This window comes from Motacilla alba, chromosome 4 (assembly GCF_015832195.1).
Source record: "Motacilla alba alba isolate MOTALB_02 chromosome 4, Motacilla_alba_V1.0_pri, whole genome shotgun sequence".
Lineage (NCBI taxonomy): Eukaryota > Metazoa > Chordata > Aves > Passeriformes > Motacillidae > Motacilla > Motacilla alba.
Genome location: NC_052019.1, coordinates 39,495,049 through 39,514,035, shown reverse-complemented (window position 1 = coordinate 39,514,035; position 18,987 = coordinate 39,495,049). Strand labels below are relative to the sequence as shown.

At 34.1% G+C, this 18,987-nt stretch overlaps 1 protein-coding gene across 6 annotated transcripts in view; it reads right to left on the bottom strand.

Annotated features, from left to right (window-relative positions):
• Nucleotides 1-18,987, bottom strand: part of FSTL5 (follistatin like 5) — a 271,571-nt gene that overhangs the window by 126,228 nt on the left and 126,356 nt on the right. For all 6 annotated transcript variants that reach the window (XM_038136446.1, XM_038136448.1, XM_038136445.1 and 3 more), the window contains one exon: nucleotides 1,705-1,901. In XM_038136446.1, coding sequence (XP_037992374.1) covers nucleotides 1,705-1,901 — 197 coding nt within the window. The remainder of the gene's footprint in view (nucleotides 1-1,704; nucleotides 1,902-18,987) is intronic.

Here is an 18,987-nt window from a genome sequence, read left to right as displayed (position 1 = left end):
GACTTAACTTCACTGAAAATATTCTCTGTATTTTCCCTCCCCAGCAGAGCAGGGGAATAGGGAATGGGGGCTGCAGTCAGTTCATCACATGTTCTCTTTTCTACTCCTTCCTTCTTAGAGAGAGAACTCCTCTTAGTCTTCCCCTCCTACAAGAGACAGTCCTCCATGAACTGCTCCAACATGAGTCCTTCCCATGGGATGCAGTTCCTCATGAACTGCTCCAGCATCGGTCCCTTCCAAAGGACACAGTCTTTCAGGAACTGACTGCTCCAGCATGAGTCCCTCATGGGTTTAATTGAGTCTCTTGTCAAACACACAATAACAACGCAAACAACACTAACAATGAACTTACTTTACTTTCATCTGTAGGTTGAATAATTTGATGTTTCTGCAATGAGTTTTAGAAAAACCAAAACCCACATATTTGGGGTTTAAGGATGACTTGTCTCCATACTTGTAAAAAATAACTACTTTACATCTGCTAGTATAAATTCCTTTTTATAGAAAAAAAAAAAGCATGTTGGGAAAAAGTAGAAAGTGCATAGAAAGTTTGAAAACACGGTAATTTTATTTAAAAATAAATTTAAGAATTATTTTAAACTATGTTTAATGCACACACAAAAAGGAAAAGTATACATGTAGTAACTGAATAAAGAAGAATTAAACATAGTTTTCAAATCTATATATGTGATTCCTATCTATGTTATCTATTCATATAGTATATTCATAGATAAATTATTATTTGTAAGATATATACAGGCATCAAAGTCCCTTAAAAGTTGAAGTTCTGAAAGACTCTAAGAGCTGCAGGAAAAATCAATATTGGAAAAGTACAGAAAAATACTTTTAAATTAATCTTTTGAAATAGTGTATTAGTAGTTGACATGATACTTATATTTACAATCACCCTCTTGTCCTTGGAATTGCAACTAAAATTTTTGAAGTTAGCTGTATGGAAATGCTAACTCCAGCATATTTCATAACACTGCCATGCAACTTAAAATAGGATAATGTTCAACACTCTCATCTAAAAAGAATCCCATTTTTAAAAAATTTTAATCAGCTGCCTAGTATTAGACTCATTAATACAGTTTAGCCATGATTAGGTTTCTCAAACACAGATCTCTAGTAAATCAAGGTACATTTGCCATCAACACTCTTTAATAGAATCAATCCTTTCAGGTAGATTAAAGCTAGTGCTGCTATGTCTACCAGAGTAACAATTACTGGTTTAGATCTGTTATTAGTTAAAATTTGCTATTTAGAGACCACCATAAACTCTCTTCGCATTTTTTATGATCTTACAGAAGATTTCTTCTGTACTTCTCTAGCCCTAACTAAGATAAAGCAGAAACACTTCTTTAGTATTTCAGAAGTGATTTACCTCATTATTTTAATTGTTTTCAACTTCTCCAATACATCTGTACACTTGGACTTGATGATAGCGTGCCATGGATAATAAAACAACTCATGGTAAGAGCAGCCTAGAGTGTTCTAACACACTGCAGTATATTTCTAAGCATTATATTCAAATTTCTAAATAATCACTACAGAATTTCTGAATAATTTAGACAGTCAAAAATTCTTAAATGATGTTTTCCATCTCAGAGACTCACATTTTCTAAATTATATTCCCTCTGTACATATCCTGAAAAAGACATCTGAATAATCACTGTGCTAATAGAAACAAAAATTAAACCTTACCTGAGATAACTCGTTAATATCCACAAGTCCATTGTTGTCTGAATCAAAATAATTGAACATTTGATCTATAAGAAGTTTCTTTAATGCCATTTTCTCAGCAACAGATTTATCTTTTGATTGTGCAATGTATCTCTGATTTTGTAGATCCAGTAACATATTTTTCACTTCAGTGTATTCAGTAGGTTTGCATTTATCCCCTGAAAAGAAAATACACAAACGAAGATTATTTGGAAATTGATTTCCTATTAGAAGTTTAAAGGTAAACAAAACAAAACCAAAACACATGAAAAAGCATACAGCACTACCAACATGGTTCTTTTAAGAGATGAGAAATTAATTCCATAGTAGTTTGAACATTTCTTTGTCTGGACTTCAAATTAAAACAAAAACAAAGTATTGCAGTTTTAGGCATTTTTCTAGACAAGGTTTTCTTTTTATAGAAACTAAGGAAACTTCTATCAGTTTCCAAGCCTGTGTTTTTTAAATTTATCACTCTGTAAATGTGCATTGGAAGATTTATTAAAGTTTTACCTTTAGTAAAACTTCTCATATAAATATAGAAATGCAATGTATGCAAAAACCCCTGCAAATATGATAGAAAAATATATGCTATATATTTCACAATAATATTTGACTTCAGAAAGCAGAAATTACTCTTGAGTGCTTATAAGATATCTCTATCTTTTCATTTCTTGGACATAGCCAGCTTATTTGAACAAGAAAAGGTGGGATTGCCAACGGAAAAGAAAGGATATCTTTGACAAGATCTGATTTACTCCTTTCATTTTCAAGTCTTCTATAAAGTGAAAAATGTCACAAAAATGTCCTGCATACAATGATTACAGTCAGTACTTATTTTAAACCAAACCACAAAATAATGTATGCCTAGTGTTCTCGCATGTCAGTTGCTGCATATTTCAAACTGGATAGAGAAACAGTTTAAAAGAGTTTGTTTGGTGTTTTTCTGTTTCTTATTAAGATAATCTTAGGATTTTGAAAGGGTTTTCTATAAGATGAGAAACGCAAATGTGTACCAGCCTAACACCATGTATTCATTGCAGATGTATATTTGCAGTTAGCCAATACTTTAAGCAGTGACTTCAAGGCTAGAGCAACATAATGATTAGCAAAGAAAGGTATTTTGCAACCTTTGTTTTAGTCACTATTCTGAAGATACAAGGATTTATGAGAAACATTTATTATGTCTCTCATACTATGTTTCTCACTATTTACCTCATGGAAACTTTGTAGGCAGGTTTTTTTTTGTAAGTGGATCTTTTAAGAATTATCTAATTTACATGCATGGTACTGGAATTAATTATTTTGGTATATTTAATGGCATGTGCATTGTTATGGTGATACTATGAACATATTCACAGACATTTCAAAAGGCAGAGAGGGAAAATGCTTCTCACTATCCTAGAAAGACTCAGATCTAGAAGAGAAGGATTTATGATAGATATTAAGTCATGGAGGAAAAAATGTTTTATTGGAATCAAAACCACTCTAGCCTTTTTTGTTTTGGTTTTTCTAAAAGCCACCAACTGTTATGTTTTAAAGTAACAGAAATAGACAACTCAAGTTGTATTTAACTGACAGCCTAAGCTATGCATAATATTTACATATTTGTCCTCATCTGCCAGGGGCATGAAGACTGAGGCCATACAATTTGTAAGAGTTGAGTTCTGTGTGACTGCTTTTCAGGGGTCTAATGCAGAAATACTCAGTAGGGAAACATGTTTATTCCTCAGGCATTCTGAAGCTGCAGTGAGCAAACCTTGCCATCTGAAGGGATGCAGGCTCCAGGTGGTGGGGAGGGAAAAGAGCACTTAACTTGAACATACTCTAATTCATTTGGGTGGACTCCAAGAGACTGGGCCAGAAAACAAGTACCATCTTTGTCTCTCCTAGAAAACTTTTCTGGCTGTGGTGCCTTTGAAAAGACAGTCTGGCTGCAGGTGATGATTAACACCATTTTGCCTATGCTCATGGCAGGGATGCAGGGATGGCAGGAAAGACAAGACAAATCTTATTTGTTAGTGTTTGGCTATCAGAGCTAGCTACCACATTCAGATTTTAGCCCCTAAAATGACCAGTCTTATTCTGCAAGTTTAAATCTGCAAAGAGCTATTCTTTACTGATACAGCACATAGTAAAAGAGTTAATTTTCTTAATAATATCTGTTAAATCGTGGATTTGTCACAGCAGCATTGACAATTTGCTTCACATCTGAGTTTAAAAGAGAAACTCAAACTGATGATTTTTTTTTCCTTCAAGCACAGAACCATGTCTCTCACTTTAATGACTGACCAAGAATTGAAAAGAGGTTTTCATGTCTATGAAGGCAATAATGATACTAATGTTCATTTGAATATTGAAGATTATTTAATCATAAATTCTGGACAACTTATGCGCAAATTGCACAAATATTGCCACAAATGATTTAAAAAGACATGCAAATTTTGAGGAAAAACAATTAAATGTATGTATCACATAATCATGAAAAACATTGCAATAATTAGTTGTGTTTTCTACTTTTAACTCCAAATAGAATTTATGGGAAAATGTTGTAAGGAAGTTTGATCACAGTCCAAGAAAGACATTAAAATGTACTTTAGACATTAACTTCACATCTAAAACTAAAGGAAAAATGAACTAATGTATTCTGTCACAACACCTGTTCAGAGAGAGAACATCTTTTCCATGGCATTTCTACTTCTCTTTGCATAGCACAAGCTTCTGTAGCTAGTATAAGAGTAATATAAGAGCACTTAAATATTGCATGTCCATAAACTATTTACACATTTTACCAGAAAAGTATTTGTACCATTTTTTAATATAAAACATAAATGCTGTCTAATACAAAATAATCTGAGAGACTGCTAGTGCCACAAGTTTGGGTAGTTCCTGTAGAAAAAACTTCATTCACAAATTAAGCAAAGTAATCTGCTAGAAGTACTATATTATACCTATTTTGATCTAACACCCACCTTCTAAATATTACCTTGAATTTTAGCAGTTCACTTGAAGCCATTGAGAGATGAACTGTCAGTTTATGCTCTTAGCTAACTACAGCTGCAGTAAACCAGGTCTCCACAGCTACACTACATTAAAACCTTTTTATTTTATACCTAATTGAAAGTAGTCTTTACACTAACATCTGTAATTTAAGGACAAACATGATGGATGGATGTTACTGACAGATAAAGGAGTCACAAAGAAACAATGAGAGACTCCTAGTGAACACAGTGCACAATTTCATTTACAAATTGCTTCTTATCTCATTGTCATGATTGCCTTTTACTGCAGTATTTGAAGAAGTGTGAAGCTGATGTTTGAATTACAGGAATGAGTCTCTGCTTCCAAGAGACCTCCCCCAGGCTGGAGTAGCAGCACAGAGAAAAACTCAGCTGCTTTATTTATGTTCTAATTTAGTAAGCATTAGTTGTGAAATAGTTGTCTCAATGACACATGAATGGTAAATGGGGATTAAGTACGTCAACCTTTATAGTGAGGAAAAGTAATTTATGCTCTACAAAACTGAGAAAGACAAACTACTGGAATACACTATAAATATATTACATCCAAAACAGCCTACTAAATTCTATATAATTAGCTACATACATGAAAGGGTAACCAACATGTACATAATTTATTAACTTAATTCCATTTTCCATAGTACTTTTTTCTGTTATTTTTCAACTAGAATTCCTACAAAAATAAATAGCTATTTTCTGAAAAAATCCTAGAATGTAATAATAGAGAAAGAAAACACAAAATTTCCTTTTTTGTTCATTTCATTCATTGAAAGCACCAGTTATACTACACAAGAGTTTTTGTTCAAAAAACCAACCAACCAACCCCAAAACAAACAAAAAACGCCCCCAAACAAAAAAAAAAAAAAAAACAAAAAAAACCCCTACTATGATTTATTTCACAAGTTTTCTGACATTTTCTGTGCAGAACAATTACAGAAGATGTGCAAAAACCTAAAAGTGACAGAAAAAACACAATGGCATCTAAGTGCAGGTCTCCAGTTCCATATCTTGTACTTTCTGAAGTAGTGATATTCTTATGGTTTAATTCATTCAAACTCAAAAATAGTAGAAAAAAATGGAAACATTTGCTGTTTCCTTCCATTCAGTGCAACAGTTTTGTAGCTGTATCTTTGTTACCTAGGAAACAGCTCTAAGTTAGATTTTGAGTGCTATTGTCCTTCTAGTCAGTATTGAATAGTGGTATCTGCCTGTAACAGAAAAAGTTCTGTTTGACAATTAGTCATGCTTAATTTGTAAGAGAAAAAATTGTCACAAAATTAAATAATTATTTATGAAAATGTAGGAAAGGAATATACACATTCTTAACGCCTGCAGAAAAATATTAAAGAATCAGCTAAGATATTAATTTAGGGAACACTCCTTACATTCAAAGTCAGATTTCAGTTTCTTGTATTTTGTAGTTTTTAGAAAAATACTAATATAGACAGAGAAGAAAAGAATGCACCTATTTAAAAAACACAATAAAGCAAACCACTTGATTTCTCAGTTCTTTCATCACATTCATGGTTAATACTTTAGCCTTTCTTTGTCTGAGCCACTCCATTTAGCAGGAACAATCCCTGTGTCAGAAAGCTAATATTCACAGCATGTTTATCCCTACAAAAGACATCAGCTGCTGAGATACAATTTGATTCTGAGATGTGATTTTGCACTGTGTTTTATCTCTAACTATTGATAGATTTTTATCTCTATCTATATAGCACAAATGGTTTCCACATTATTATTTTAAAATTAAAATAACTTTGGATCTTTAAGACATGACAACTAGTTTTCAGTGAAGCATAACTCATATAACCCGTTTTAAATAATCCAAAACAGATAAACACACAAATCAGATTGTAGGAAATGGAACAGACCTGATAAGCAGCAACCTCTAACCTTCTACATTCTGAACATATTCAGAATAATCTAATTAATCAAAACGATTCACTGCGAAATTACAAATTATATTGCACGAAGCAAACATGAGAAATTAATCCAAGATTTATATATATATATATGGGTATATATGTATGTACACGTACATACACACGCACAGAAACTTATACAGATATGCACACACACATTCATATACATATACACATGCACATATCTGATATCAATCAATTTCAAACATAAGGGAAAACTTGAAGTTCTTCATCCATTCAGCTATTTCTCAACATCTGTCTATAGTTAAAGCATGAAAGCTGTAATCTTACTTGTAGCCCTAACAAATAAAGGGACACTTTGGACCACCAAAATTGCTTAGGTTAATCTGAAAGAGACTTCAAGTCAGATATCATTACACAGTATCTTATTTTTCAATATAAAACTCATATCTTCCAAATCTAGAGGTCAAAAGTTTTGAACCTTATTCTTTGGTCTCCTCACTGAGGCTCTGGACCTAGAAGAGAAACAATCTCACCCATCCAATAGAACTAAATTTTGACCTATGGCCCAGAGTTTGAAGCAGGTGGAGAGGAAAGCTTTACACTCAAAGCAAATAAACAGGGATTAACATCAAAGCTTTTCCTTTTTAAATAAAAGGTGAGAATTTGAGAATTTTCTACCATTAGAAAAAAAAAACAAAACAAAAACAAAACAAAACAAGAGATTTCAGGCCTAAAAATTTTGGCCCAACAGCTGCTCAGCTTTACACATTCAGAGTCACTGAAAAAAAAAGAAATAAATAAAAAAAAGACATTTTGAATCTGTGTTTGGCTTCTGGGTGTTTTCTTTTTTGGGGGGGGGAGGGGGTGTTGGGCAATTTACACACAGCAGCTGTGATGCTTTACATCTTATTGTGTAGCATCCATCCATACTTTCTAATGACACATACAATTATTAAAATCTAAATGTGGCATTACTGCTAAAGTCAGTCAATTCTGTTGTGCAAATAGGTTTAAATAGCTACAAATTTTTTAAGAATGTTCAACAGTGTTCTCTATTGTTATAGGATATACATACAAAAATAGCTCCCACATAAACAAACCATGCAATTATCCAGAGACAGGCACACAAACAACAAAAGTTTAAAGCTATATCTGTTATTGTCCTTGAAAAATACTTCTAATTAATTACCATAGCTGGTATATAAACAGAAATTAATCTAGATTTTCAAAGCCTTAGATGTACTTTGTGAATAAGGAATAATTGTCCTTTCATCAGATACCACCAGTTAAAATGTTCTGAACCACTGCAATTTTTCAAAGCTAAAATTCAGTAGACAAAAGTAATAATTTCACTTAATTCCACATATTGGCACAAGTCTGGGGTCCAGACTTATCTGGGGACACATATAAACAGCTTTTCAGTGCCTAAACAATCAATAGTTCAGATATACTATTCAGATCTTCCTTATAGAAATGCCATTTAAGTTAAGAGACACAAGAAGCTTTAATAAATTTGCATTAAGATTAACCAAAAAAAAACCCTGAAAATCAGTTACAAAAAGTACGAAATCAGCTTTTGTGGTAATGATCTGTGTTGTTGTTCTGGTCGTTAATGCAGAGTAGTTGTTATATCACAGATCTCTGGATGGAAGAAAATAGGTCATATAAACTTTCACCTTCAAGCTGGCATTTAAATGCTCTAGCAGGTTGGCAGTAATGAGCAAAACATCATTTTCCACAGCTGAGAAACCAGTGACTGTTGGGCTTGTGTGGACTGCATGTTAGCACCACAAACACTGTAAGCAGTGCTAGTCTAAAACTGGAAAATGCAGGACTCTTGTACAGGACTGACCCTGTAGTGAAACAACTCAAATCCACACTGATTTCATACAATAATATCACTTATCAGAACTTCTCATGTCTTTCATGCTAACTTTGAGGTATTATACCATGGTAAAGAAGAGATGAAAATGAGTGCATTTTACAAATGAAGGGTTTTGTTGGTTTTTTTTTCTTGTATCCAGCTCAAGCTTTTAGATCAGTTTTTCTATTTGTATCACCTTAAAAAAATTAACCTTCTGTTTCATCAGTAAACATTAATGCATAACATTAACAAGATAATCTGGGCTTCCTTGTCCTCTTTAAAAGAAATTTGAGAGAGAAAAAAAGAGAAATGTCCCAAAGGAAGGCATTATTAAAAATGAAGATTGAGACAGAAGTTTAATGCAGCATTTTATTTTCCCCTCTAGTGGAGTTAATGCAACCATTGCTGCTGTTAGTCTTCCTCCCACATTGCTTAAACAACTTTTGACTTGAAGTATCTAAAGTGATGCTATGAAAGTTGTAAAATGCTATAGGCCTATATATCCAGCAAAAAAAACCACATGTGGAATGTAAGCCTCACCAGAAAATCTATCCAGAATTCTACTTCTTGGGAAGCAGAAGGGGGCTTTCTCTTACTAAAAACAAAGAAAGAGAAAGCTACTGAAACAGATGAAATATTAAGGCACAATCTTCCTTTTCCTAAAAGCTTCCCAGAAATGTGGAGTATTAATAGGTTTATGAAGGTGAGGTATGAAGACTGGGCTAAGCCTAACTAAAGCAGTACTAAAACTTTGGTGGGGGGAGCGGGGGGGAAGAAGCCAGTTCTGTTGCTCCATTTCTATTTTTTCTCCACCATCATCTATGCCCACCTCTTCCTCTGTTTCACCTTTAGCACAGTTGAGTTTTGCTGCTAATTGCAGAAGTTGTTACATTCAGTCTTTTGCTATAAGAAAAGGAGACTTAGTTTTATGAGTGTGTGTGTATATATGGAACCAAAAAATTAACAATAACATGGCATCACACATACTTGTGCCTGAATTTGTGCTCATACTCGAAGTTAGAGAGGTGTAAATCAATACAAGAGAAAAGCCAGGCCAACATAATCTGACTTCTATTTAGAGATGCAGTGTGAACCTTGCAAAGTTCTCAGATTATGCACAAAGTTTGACCAGTCATCCTTAAACAGTGTTTTGATCATTGTTTTCTTTCACAGTCCAGAAAATAGATCAATATTTGAATTCAATACTTCTGAATTCCTATAAATATATGTTTTAATTGAGATATTATTTTTATATAAATTTTATATAAAATCTCTGAAAGAGGTGGTCAGGTTTACATATGGAAACATGACAGTGATCACAAGATAACATCCAACACTTTAAAATATGGACTTTCAACCTGTCAACTAGTATGTGCCACAGAGCAATTTTGGGTACATCTATCCCCTCACAATAGCTGACAATTTTCATTTTATATGTCTCATCTTGACAGATAAATGAAGGGAGGTAGTGTAAGATTTCAAAATATGCAACCTGCAAAAGGGATACAATTCTTGTCTATTTGTAGAAGTGTTACACCCACACCTGCTGTTTGTATTTTCCTCCTTTCACACTTTTACTCAGAAGTAAATAGGCCTCAATCCCTAAAAACAAATTCTGAAAGAAAAAGGACATGATAGGTTGTCTTTTGGGGTATTTCTCTTCAGGTGGATTCTCATCTTGAACCATACTAAAATGCTCTGCCCCATCATAAATTTTGTAAAGTTTCTGCACAGTCTTGAAGCCATACAGGTTCAGCTAGTTTATGGAGAAGGTGCCGGGACAGCAAACGCCAAGAGCAGAGAATCTTTCAGTGACTGAATTAAACTAACATCTGCCTACTGAAAAGACCCTTAACCGTGAAAGAAAACTAGTGAGAAGGGCCAAGTTTTCCTCAAAGCTATTAAAGAAATCATTGCATTCAAATTCTTCCTAAATATAATGGAAAACCTGATATGATTATATTATTCTAGAATAAAAACAGTTCCAGTTTCAAATGTGATATTTGAGTTGCCTCAGCTACAAGACAGTAGCAGTGGTGCTGCTTAACAGAACTACAACAGGAGGAAAGTAATGCAAGACAAGGTGTGGACAACACAGAAACTTCACACACAAATCCATTGTGAAAACACATTTGTTTCAATTTTCAGATTGCTAAACAATAGGTGCAAATATCAAACAGGTTAACAAATAAGAGTAGATACATTAAACATTAAATGCAAATGAAAAGTAACCCCCTGTCATGTGATACTGCTATTACAGTTGAAGAGAAAATACGTTGGGAAATTATGCCAGAAACAGAGTGTGTATATAAATATGTATACTTTATATGTAATAATGATAATAAAGCAACAGCCAGGTTCAAATGCAAATAAGATAAAAGATGAGTTGTTTAAACAATTTAATGTTGTAAAGGTGTAAACTACCCTGTTAAGCATGGGAAAATCGTATCTGCATAATACTGCTTAAGATACTACTGCAGAACAAGTTTAGCTGCTGTTATATTTTTGTTGTTTCAGGAAAACAGGAACACAGTGGGAACACTATAATAAAGTACTAGGTGTTGCATAGAAATAATTGGAGCTATAAACAAGTATCCTCAGTTCTTATTTTTGTACTAAATAGAAATTAAATCCACAAACTCATTCAAGAAACTCTAGAAACAAACTTGATCTATAAATTTCATCTTAGTTGGTTGCTTGAAATAGCAGGCACAGATTTGATTTAGATAAAATTCCCTCAATTTTACTTTCTTATATTGAACAACACCGTGGTAAAGAAATTTTACTTTGAAAAAAGATATTCCCTTTCCATACATTACAGAAAATGCACAAATACAGTTGTACTAGGTACTATCAGATTACTTAGTGGATTTTTTCAAACTATATTCTACTTTTGTAGACTCATTCTAGTCAAAAAAGTTATGTACAAGAAATTCATAGAAAATGCATACTGTGTAAAAACATAATTTATATGCACTGAAAAGTGGTGACAACATCTCTAGTGATTCAGCCTGACTGAATTCCACATACTAGGACCAGACTTTTCTCATTGTAACTAATAAGACACATAACACAAATGTTCAAAAATCCCTGCCTAGAAATAAAAAGCATGTATTAATTACTATTACTCTTGAAGCCTTTTTATTCTTGTATCCATAGGAATACAAAACTGCCTTAAAGACTGAAGTCTTTAGAAAAAGCAGTACACTGGAAAGAAGATTGTACTGTGATAGGTACCACACTGTGTTAATGGATGACAATCTTATTTTAAGGATTGTAAATTTACACAGGTTTAACCCAAAATTTACCTCTAGACCTTAACTGAAAAGGGAAGAAGAGGGGAAAAAAAGGTGAAAAAGAGCTTCATATTATCCTAATTCTGAGATTCTTTTCAAGTTAGGTAGTTTGCAGAGCTTCCAACCAGTGACAAGTAACCCAAATTCAGTCTGCCATCTGACTTGGAGACTGAATTCTATCTTTTGCAACCAAGGGTTACCACAACATTCACGTAATAGAGGCAAGGGATGTTATTGCTGCTGTTATTATTACTACTACTACTGCTAATACTACTATCATTACTATTCCTGTTCTGAGAAAAGAGTGGGATTAAATAAGAGTAATTATGTTTACAAGACATTCCAGTAGCTCTGAAAAAGCAGGCTTTCCAGAAAGACTTACTCTGAAAATAACCTTGAGAATGAAACTCAATCTTTATTTCTCTTCTTTTTCTACATTCCCTATATAATAAAGGGGAAGTGGTGAGAATGGACATAAAATTGTCTTTTAGAAATTAAAAAATAACCCTTAAACTGGATAAATACTGAGATGTTAAAAGTCATTGGTACTATTGCTGTCCTGCTATTTTAGAATTGTAAATATAGATATCTTTGGATCTGGGTTAACAGGGGGCTGTTTCTGGATTCTGTTTTGTTTTAAGGGAAAACATGAATTTAAAAATTCTCATCTCCATTCTTCTCAGAAATAATTAATTCATTATATGCATTGGCACTTAGATACAAATTATCATCTTTATAAATGAATAACCTTATTTTGCATTCCAACTTCACCCATTCTGTTGTAAGGAGAGGAGAGTCAACCTTCACAGATACTGAAAATATATTTTTGAAGTATCAAACAGACAGTAAATATTAACCAAATTTAATTAACAGTAATCAGAATACTCTGAGATGCAAAGTGAACCTGTTCATTTATCCTTTACAAATGCTAGGGGTTAAGAAATATTTTCAGCCTTGTAATGAACTGGACAATATATCAGCGTGTAAATTGCAACGTGGCCACTTGTGCACATACTACACATAACATAACACTGGAATAAATAGGAAAAGGCTGGAAAGCAAGGGCACGTGACACTCAATTCTTTAAGAGCTCCCTTTTTGTTAAATTACTGATTCTTTAAAACTCTAAGGAGTTGCAATTATTTGTCAATTCAAAACTTTAGTTACTTCAAGAAATGCCCACACCAATTAAAATTACTTTGAGTCTCACCTGGGAATAGCAACCTTCATTAAAAGCTGTTAATGATAGCTAATTCAGCAGGGATACACAGCTGTGTGAGTGTAAACAGAAACTGCAAGAAACCACAATAACTATCTCCCAGAAAGGGATCATCTACTTATATTTATAGGTCAGCTGAATTATGTTGTAAAACTTCAAAGCAGTTTCATCCTTTCTGACTTGTAAGAGGTTTAAAAACATTGGTTATTCTTCAAAAATCCACCAAGACAAACGGTCAAGAATTTGGGGACTGCATTTGAGATTAAATACCAATACATGGCGAGCTTCATAGCATCACAAGTCCTTCTGAAAAAATTAACAGTAATTTGAGAAGACACACTAATGAAGGTGGAATTTGTTATTTAATTTGAACCTATCACCTACACCAAATTCACTGCTTAATTTTTTATGTAAGTGTGTAGTGGTTTCTTCTGGAAGGGCATTTCAAGTCTAAGAATAATCTAAATAACTGTTTTCAACCCCCTTGAAGAACGCTTTCTATTTAGATATACTATGTATCACAAGAGACAAGAGGTGTGTGCCCAAACTCCAAACTATTCTAGGCAACAGAAATTATCTCATTAAGAAGCGAGCATTTTACTTTAATTCTCACGTTCTGTAAATTAGTGTGTGTCAGTAAAGTGAATTACACTCTATTCTCAGCTGCACTGCTAAAAATAAAGCTGATCTGACCTTAAAGAAGATGGGGACAGCCTTCCTAGGCCTGAATGAGTGCCCAGGCTACAGAGGCATCCCTGAGGCATCTTCACAGGCTCAGTCTCAGATCCTGAACAGGTGCCAGAGGGCAACAAGAATTTGAAGCAGAGGAACTGGAACAGATTTCAGTGTGAAAGGCCTGAGACTAAAACATACTGCAAAAAAGTAAGACAGCCTCATCAAGTCACGTTCCTCACCAGGCAGTGGGGCACAGCCATTGCATGACACTGACACCTCAGCTTCTACAAGCTTATCCATTTGCTGCCTCAGATCAACACCCTCGGCTTTCACAGGGGAAGCTTCTTAATTACAAGGCATGAGCTCAGGTGCCTTTCAGGTGCTGAGAGCAGACATCCTGGCTATTAACTGAGAAACCAGTCTATATCTTAACTGGGTGTAATCTTCTAGGTTACCATCAGACAGTTCTAAGGCACTAAGAAAAAGGCAGGTAAAAAAAGCCTTAGCAGAATAAATTCAAAAGTCCACATGTGCCAGGTTTTTTACAAACAGTAAGACCAAGCAATACCTGACCTGTGAAGGTCACAAGCAGGTTACCAAATTTATCATTCCATTTTTCCCCCAGGAGAAAAAGAGACCAGACATGTAAAAAGAAAACCATCATGATAAGGACAAATATTTTTAAAAGTGAGTAGTTCCAACAATCACTCAACATTTTTTTTAATTAATATTTCAAATCAGAACAGAAAGACAAAATTAAGGATGTGAGTGGACACACCAACTTCTTTATCCATGCATGAGCACAGAACATCCTCAATAGATACTTGATGGCTGAAGCCAAAGCACATACCAGTAATAAACACTTCTGAAATACACCATTTTGACATATACATTAAAAATAAGTATATACTGCAATTCATGCTGAACAAAACCCTACCACTGCTACACTGTCACTTTGCTAACAAATCTCCTTGCAAAGGGTCAGATATAGAAATCTGAACTCAAATCTGAGCATAAAGTAATTTTATGTTGCATATCTCAGCAAAAGAGTTGAGGAACACACAGAAACTCTTCTCAGCAGAAACTCTTCCCAGTTTAGTATTCACAAGTGGGTATATATTTAGGTAGTTATTTGAGTGTTCTTTTATCTCATCATCAAGGCATGCTGCCATGGTATGACCTTCTGGAACACAGTCTATAGTAAATATTTTCCTTCAAAGCTATTTCTTATCACACAATACTGATGGGGACTTTTTTTTGTCTAAGGTAGTCCTCTAAGTAGAATTTCACCAGTCATATGTCATATAACCATTTATTGGTGTGCATTAGATATTGTCAGAACAGAAGAAAGTATTTGGTCAGCAACAAAAATGGGCTGTTTAGAGAGCAGCTCTCTAAACAGATGTGGTTTCTATTATTGTCCTTTCGCCATCTGACATGAAAATCAGGTCCAATTTATCTAGATTAGTATTTGTTCAATGCTAAAAATGTCATGCTCAGCAAATATAAATGCTATCTGTTCAGAAGAACTTATATTCCAAAGGCAAATTCACAGAATATGATCACTTACCTCATTCCCTTACCCGTTTCTATTTCTCTACCACTTAATTTTCCTTGATGGTTTCTGACTTGTTAAATGAGTTTGTTTACTAACTAGAGTAGGATTAACTATGTTAAAAGCAAATGAGTTCTTGCACTCTTGTATTGGCACTGAATTCTTGACTATCAGAATATTTCATTCCTCATTTACTCAATGAATTAATATGCAAGGTTTATCTAAGAACTGCACACTGAACATTCCTACACATTACTGTGGTTGCTCTAGATTATCTTCCCCCACCCCTAAAGCAAAGAGTGATAAAATTCTCTATGTGCTTCCCCTGTGGATATAATGTTTCCATCAAACAGATGGGTGGATTTCTTCAATCTTTCTAACAAGAATTAATGGAAATTAAAAAAGGATTTATTGACTAGTGGCAGATGGCTGAAGGATTTGCTTAGGTACAACTCCTGTAAATTACAAAAAAAAGCAAATTCAGCCTCTTGCTGTGGACAAGAGGTTACTCCTCCATTAAATTAGGAACATTCTGTTCACTGTTAAAAGGAAGTAAACACTTTTCTTTTTACAGTTGAACATTGCTTATTCCAAAAGCCATGTTCTTGGGAACACTAAGCCAAGGGAATAAGAAATTTACTTCACAGGGTCACAGAATGGGAAAGGTTGTAAGGGACCACAGTGTGTCACATCTGGTCCAACCTCCCTGATCAAGCTGGGTCATCACAGAGTACAAGGCACAGGATTGGGTCCAGACAGTTCTTGAATATCTCCAGTAAGGGAGACTCCACACCCTCTCCGGGCAACCTGTTCCAGTGCTCAGTCACTGCACAGAAAAGTTGTTCCTCATGTTCAGGTGGAACTTCCTGTGCATCAGTTTCTGCCCATTACCCCTTGTTCCATTGCTCTGCACCACTGAGCATAGCCTGGAAACATCCTCTAAGACCCTTCCTTCAGATACTGACAGATATTGATGAGGTCCCCTCTCTGTTGTCTTGCCGTGAGACTGGACAGGCCCAGCTCCCACAGCTTGTCCTCATAAGCAATGCTCCAATCTCTCAATCATCCTTGTTGCCTTCCACCAGATGTGCTCCAGGAGCTCCACATCTCTTTTGTCCTGAGGAGCCCAGAATTGGACACAGCACTCCAGATGTGGCCTCACCAGAGTTGAGCAGAGGGGCAGGATCCCTTCCCTTGATTGGCTGGAAGGTTCTTCCTAATGCTTCCCCGGACTCCGTGGCCTCTTGGCCACAAGGACACTGCTGGCTCATGGACAGCTGGTTGTCCACCAGGACCTCACGTCCTTCTCCGCAGAGCCTCTTTTCCATGCCCATGTAAAATCTAACAGCTCTGGGTCTAAAAACACTAGGACTGAAATTTTAGAACACAGTTTGATTTTTTTGTATTCATAGCAATTTATTACTATGCAGAAAATAGATTTCTTCTTGGATAAAAATTATATTTGGAAAGAAAATATTATCTCTGCAAAAATAAAGAATATTTATAAATACAAAATAAATTTAAGTAGATTCTATAAAAAATGTTAACATTAACTACATTTTTCACTCATTCACCAAGGTCTTGATAACCTAATATAATATTAAGTTACAAGCTCGGAAGCCTCAGAAATTATACATAAAAAAGACAATAATTTATTTATAATTCCCCATTAAATGTTTATGTTTCTTGAGTTAAAAAAAGGAACTCTTCTATTTTATGCTGTAATTACAGAAACTAATCAGATGGTTAATCTATGTTTCTGGTGAAAAAATAAAACAATTAAAAATATCTTCTGTCAAGACAGAATAGTGTTTAACCTGTATGTGTATTTTAATATATTTTGTATTTTAATGTTTTTCTTATGACCCATTTAATTTTTAAAAGCACACTGGAAGCAGGTTAAGATGATGATTTAGGATACTGGTTTTGTGCTTGTTTTTCTTCTCCTCCAGAATAATAACCTACATATTTGTGTAATCTGTTTGAAATCTGCTCTCTTACTGAAAAACTCTCTATGCAAACAGTTAAAATTATAATTACTGGGGTATTTCAGCTCTATCTAGATAGTAATATTAGTAGCAATTCCAAAATGTTAATGGATTTTATTGTTATAGGCTTTAGGGGAAGCTAGTCTTTATCAGCCTTGAGAGAAATTGCAAAACCAACCTTAAGTGACCTCTAAGAATTGTTACCTCATCATACAATATAATTTCTGGTAAATTTCCAAAACTAGTAATACTGTTCCCAACTGTTATTTGTTTCTAAAAGTATTTATGTAGATATTATTAACACACATATATTATCAAGCCTACTCAAAAATTTACAAGACAGTTTATGCACTGCATGATTTGCTGGTAGATGAGCACATTCTGAAAAATAGCATGCAATCTGGAAAGCAGTCAACCCTGACTACAAGCCCAATGTGGAAATGTAATGCAATGCAACAAAGATACTTGAAGAGCTTGAATGATTCCACACACACAGGTAAATTGGGGGACATAACCCACTACTTATCAAAACAAGTTTTCTTTCAGTTCAGTCACTGTTAATGTTGCTGCTCTTTTGAAAACAGTAGCAATTTTGCTTTATATACTTAGTCTACAAATCCAACAGGAGTACAAGAACTTCATGAAAGGGCAATTAATTGAGAAAAAATACAACCCTACTTTTGAGTTATCACACTAAAATATTATAACACAAACATACATACATACTAACACAGAAAATTTATCGCTTTGGCAAAAAACAAACTTCTGTTGACTTAGCCAACCAAACAAAGAACCAGTTTATGGAACTACTTTCAATTCTTAATGGTTCCATGGGTAAAACACAATTAGTGAAGTCAATAAGTTGTCAAATATGCTTACTGCTGGTAGATTACAAAGCTGTCTTCCACATCCTGTCCTTAGCCCAAAGTGAGAGCTATATTCTTAGAAAATGTATGTAGAACTGGTTTGTGAAAAATGCAGCTAGAAAACTAAAAGCGAAATCCCACTAACATAATACAAGGATACATATTCCTTATCCCAAGTCTAATTGAATTTCCACATATTTGAAGTCTAAACAATTTAACTCAAAAATTTAGATTTTCTGCTGCCTTTCAAGTACAGCTAAAAAGAAGTCTATACCTTTTACTTTGTATTATTATGGGCTTCAAAGATTTTAAAATTAAGAAAGTGGTAAGTGAAGCAGTTGAAATATTTAATGCTTAATTGGACCTAATTGAACTTTAATTGAGTTTTTAAAGAAGTGTGTGTGGGCTGGTAGCCTGAATTTTGCTCCACACTAAAAATATATTTTCAGGGAACATTCATACTGACTGCAACTAACTTATCCTTTGAAAGGTATGTTGGCATTCTAATGATTTTTCCAGGTAATAATCAAAATAGATCATTTTTCTCACTTGAAAATTTGCATTTTGAAAAGTGAAGTCCTTCTATGATTTACTATTATAAAATATGACAATTATTTGTATTGTGATTAGTCCAAACATGATGAAACATAAAATGTAGCTTACATCCATAAGGGAGAGTTCTGAAAGTACCAAATGCAAGATGCAATACCCCTTTATTTTGGTTTTTTTCAAGGTAGACCAAAAGATAAAAGTACAAGCCAACAGTATGTAATTTATAAACAAACTGATTTTTTTTCCTAAATTAATAAATCCACAAATCATACTTTTTTCAATAGAGCATGCCTGCATATTAACTACTTTGAACAGATTAGTTTATGAGCAAGTCATTG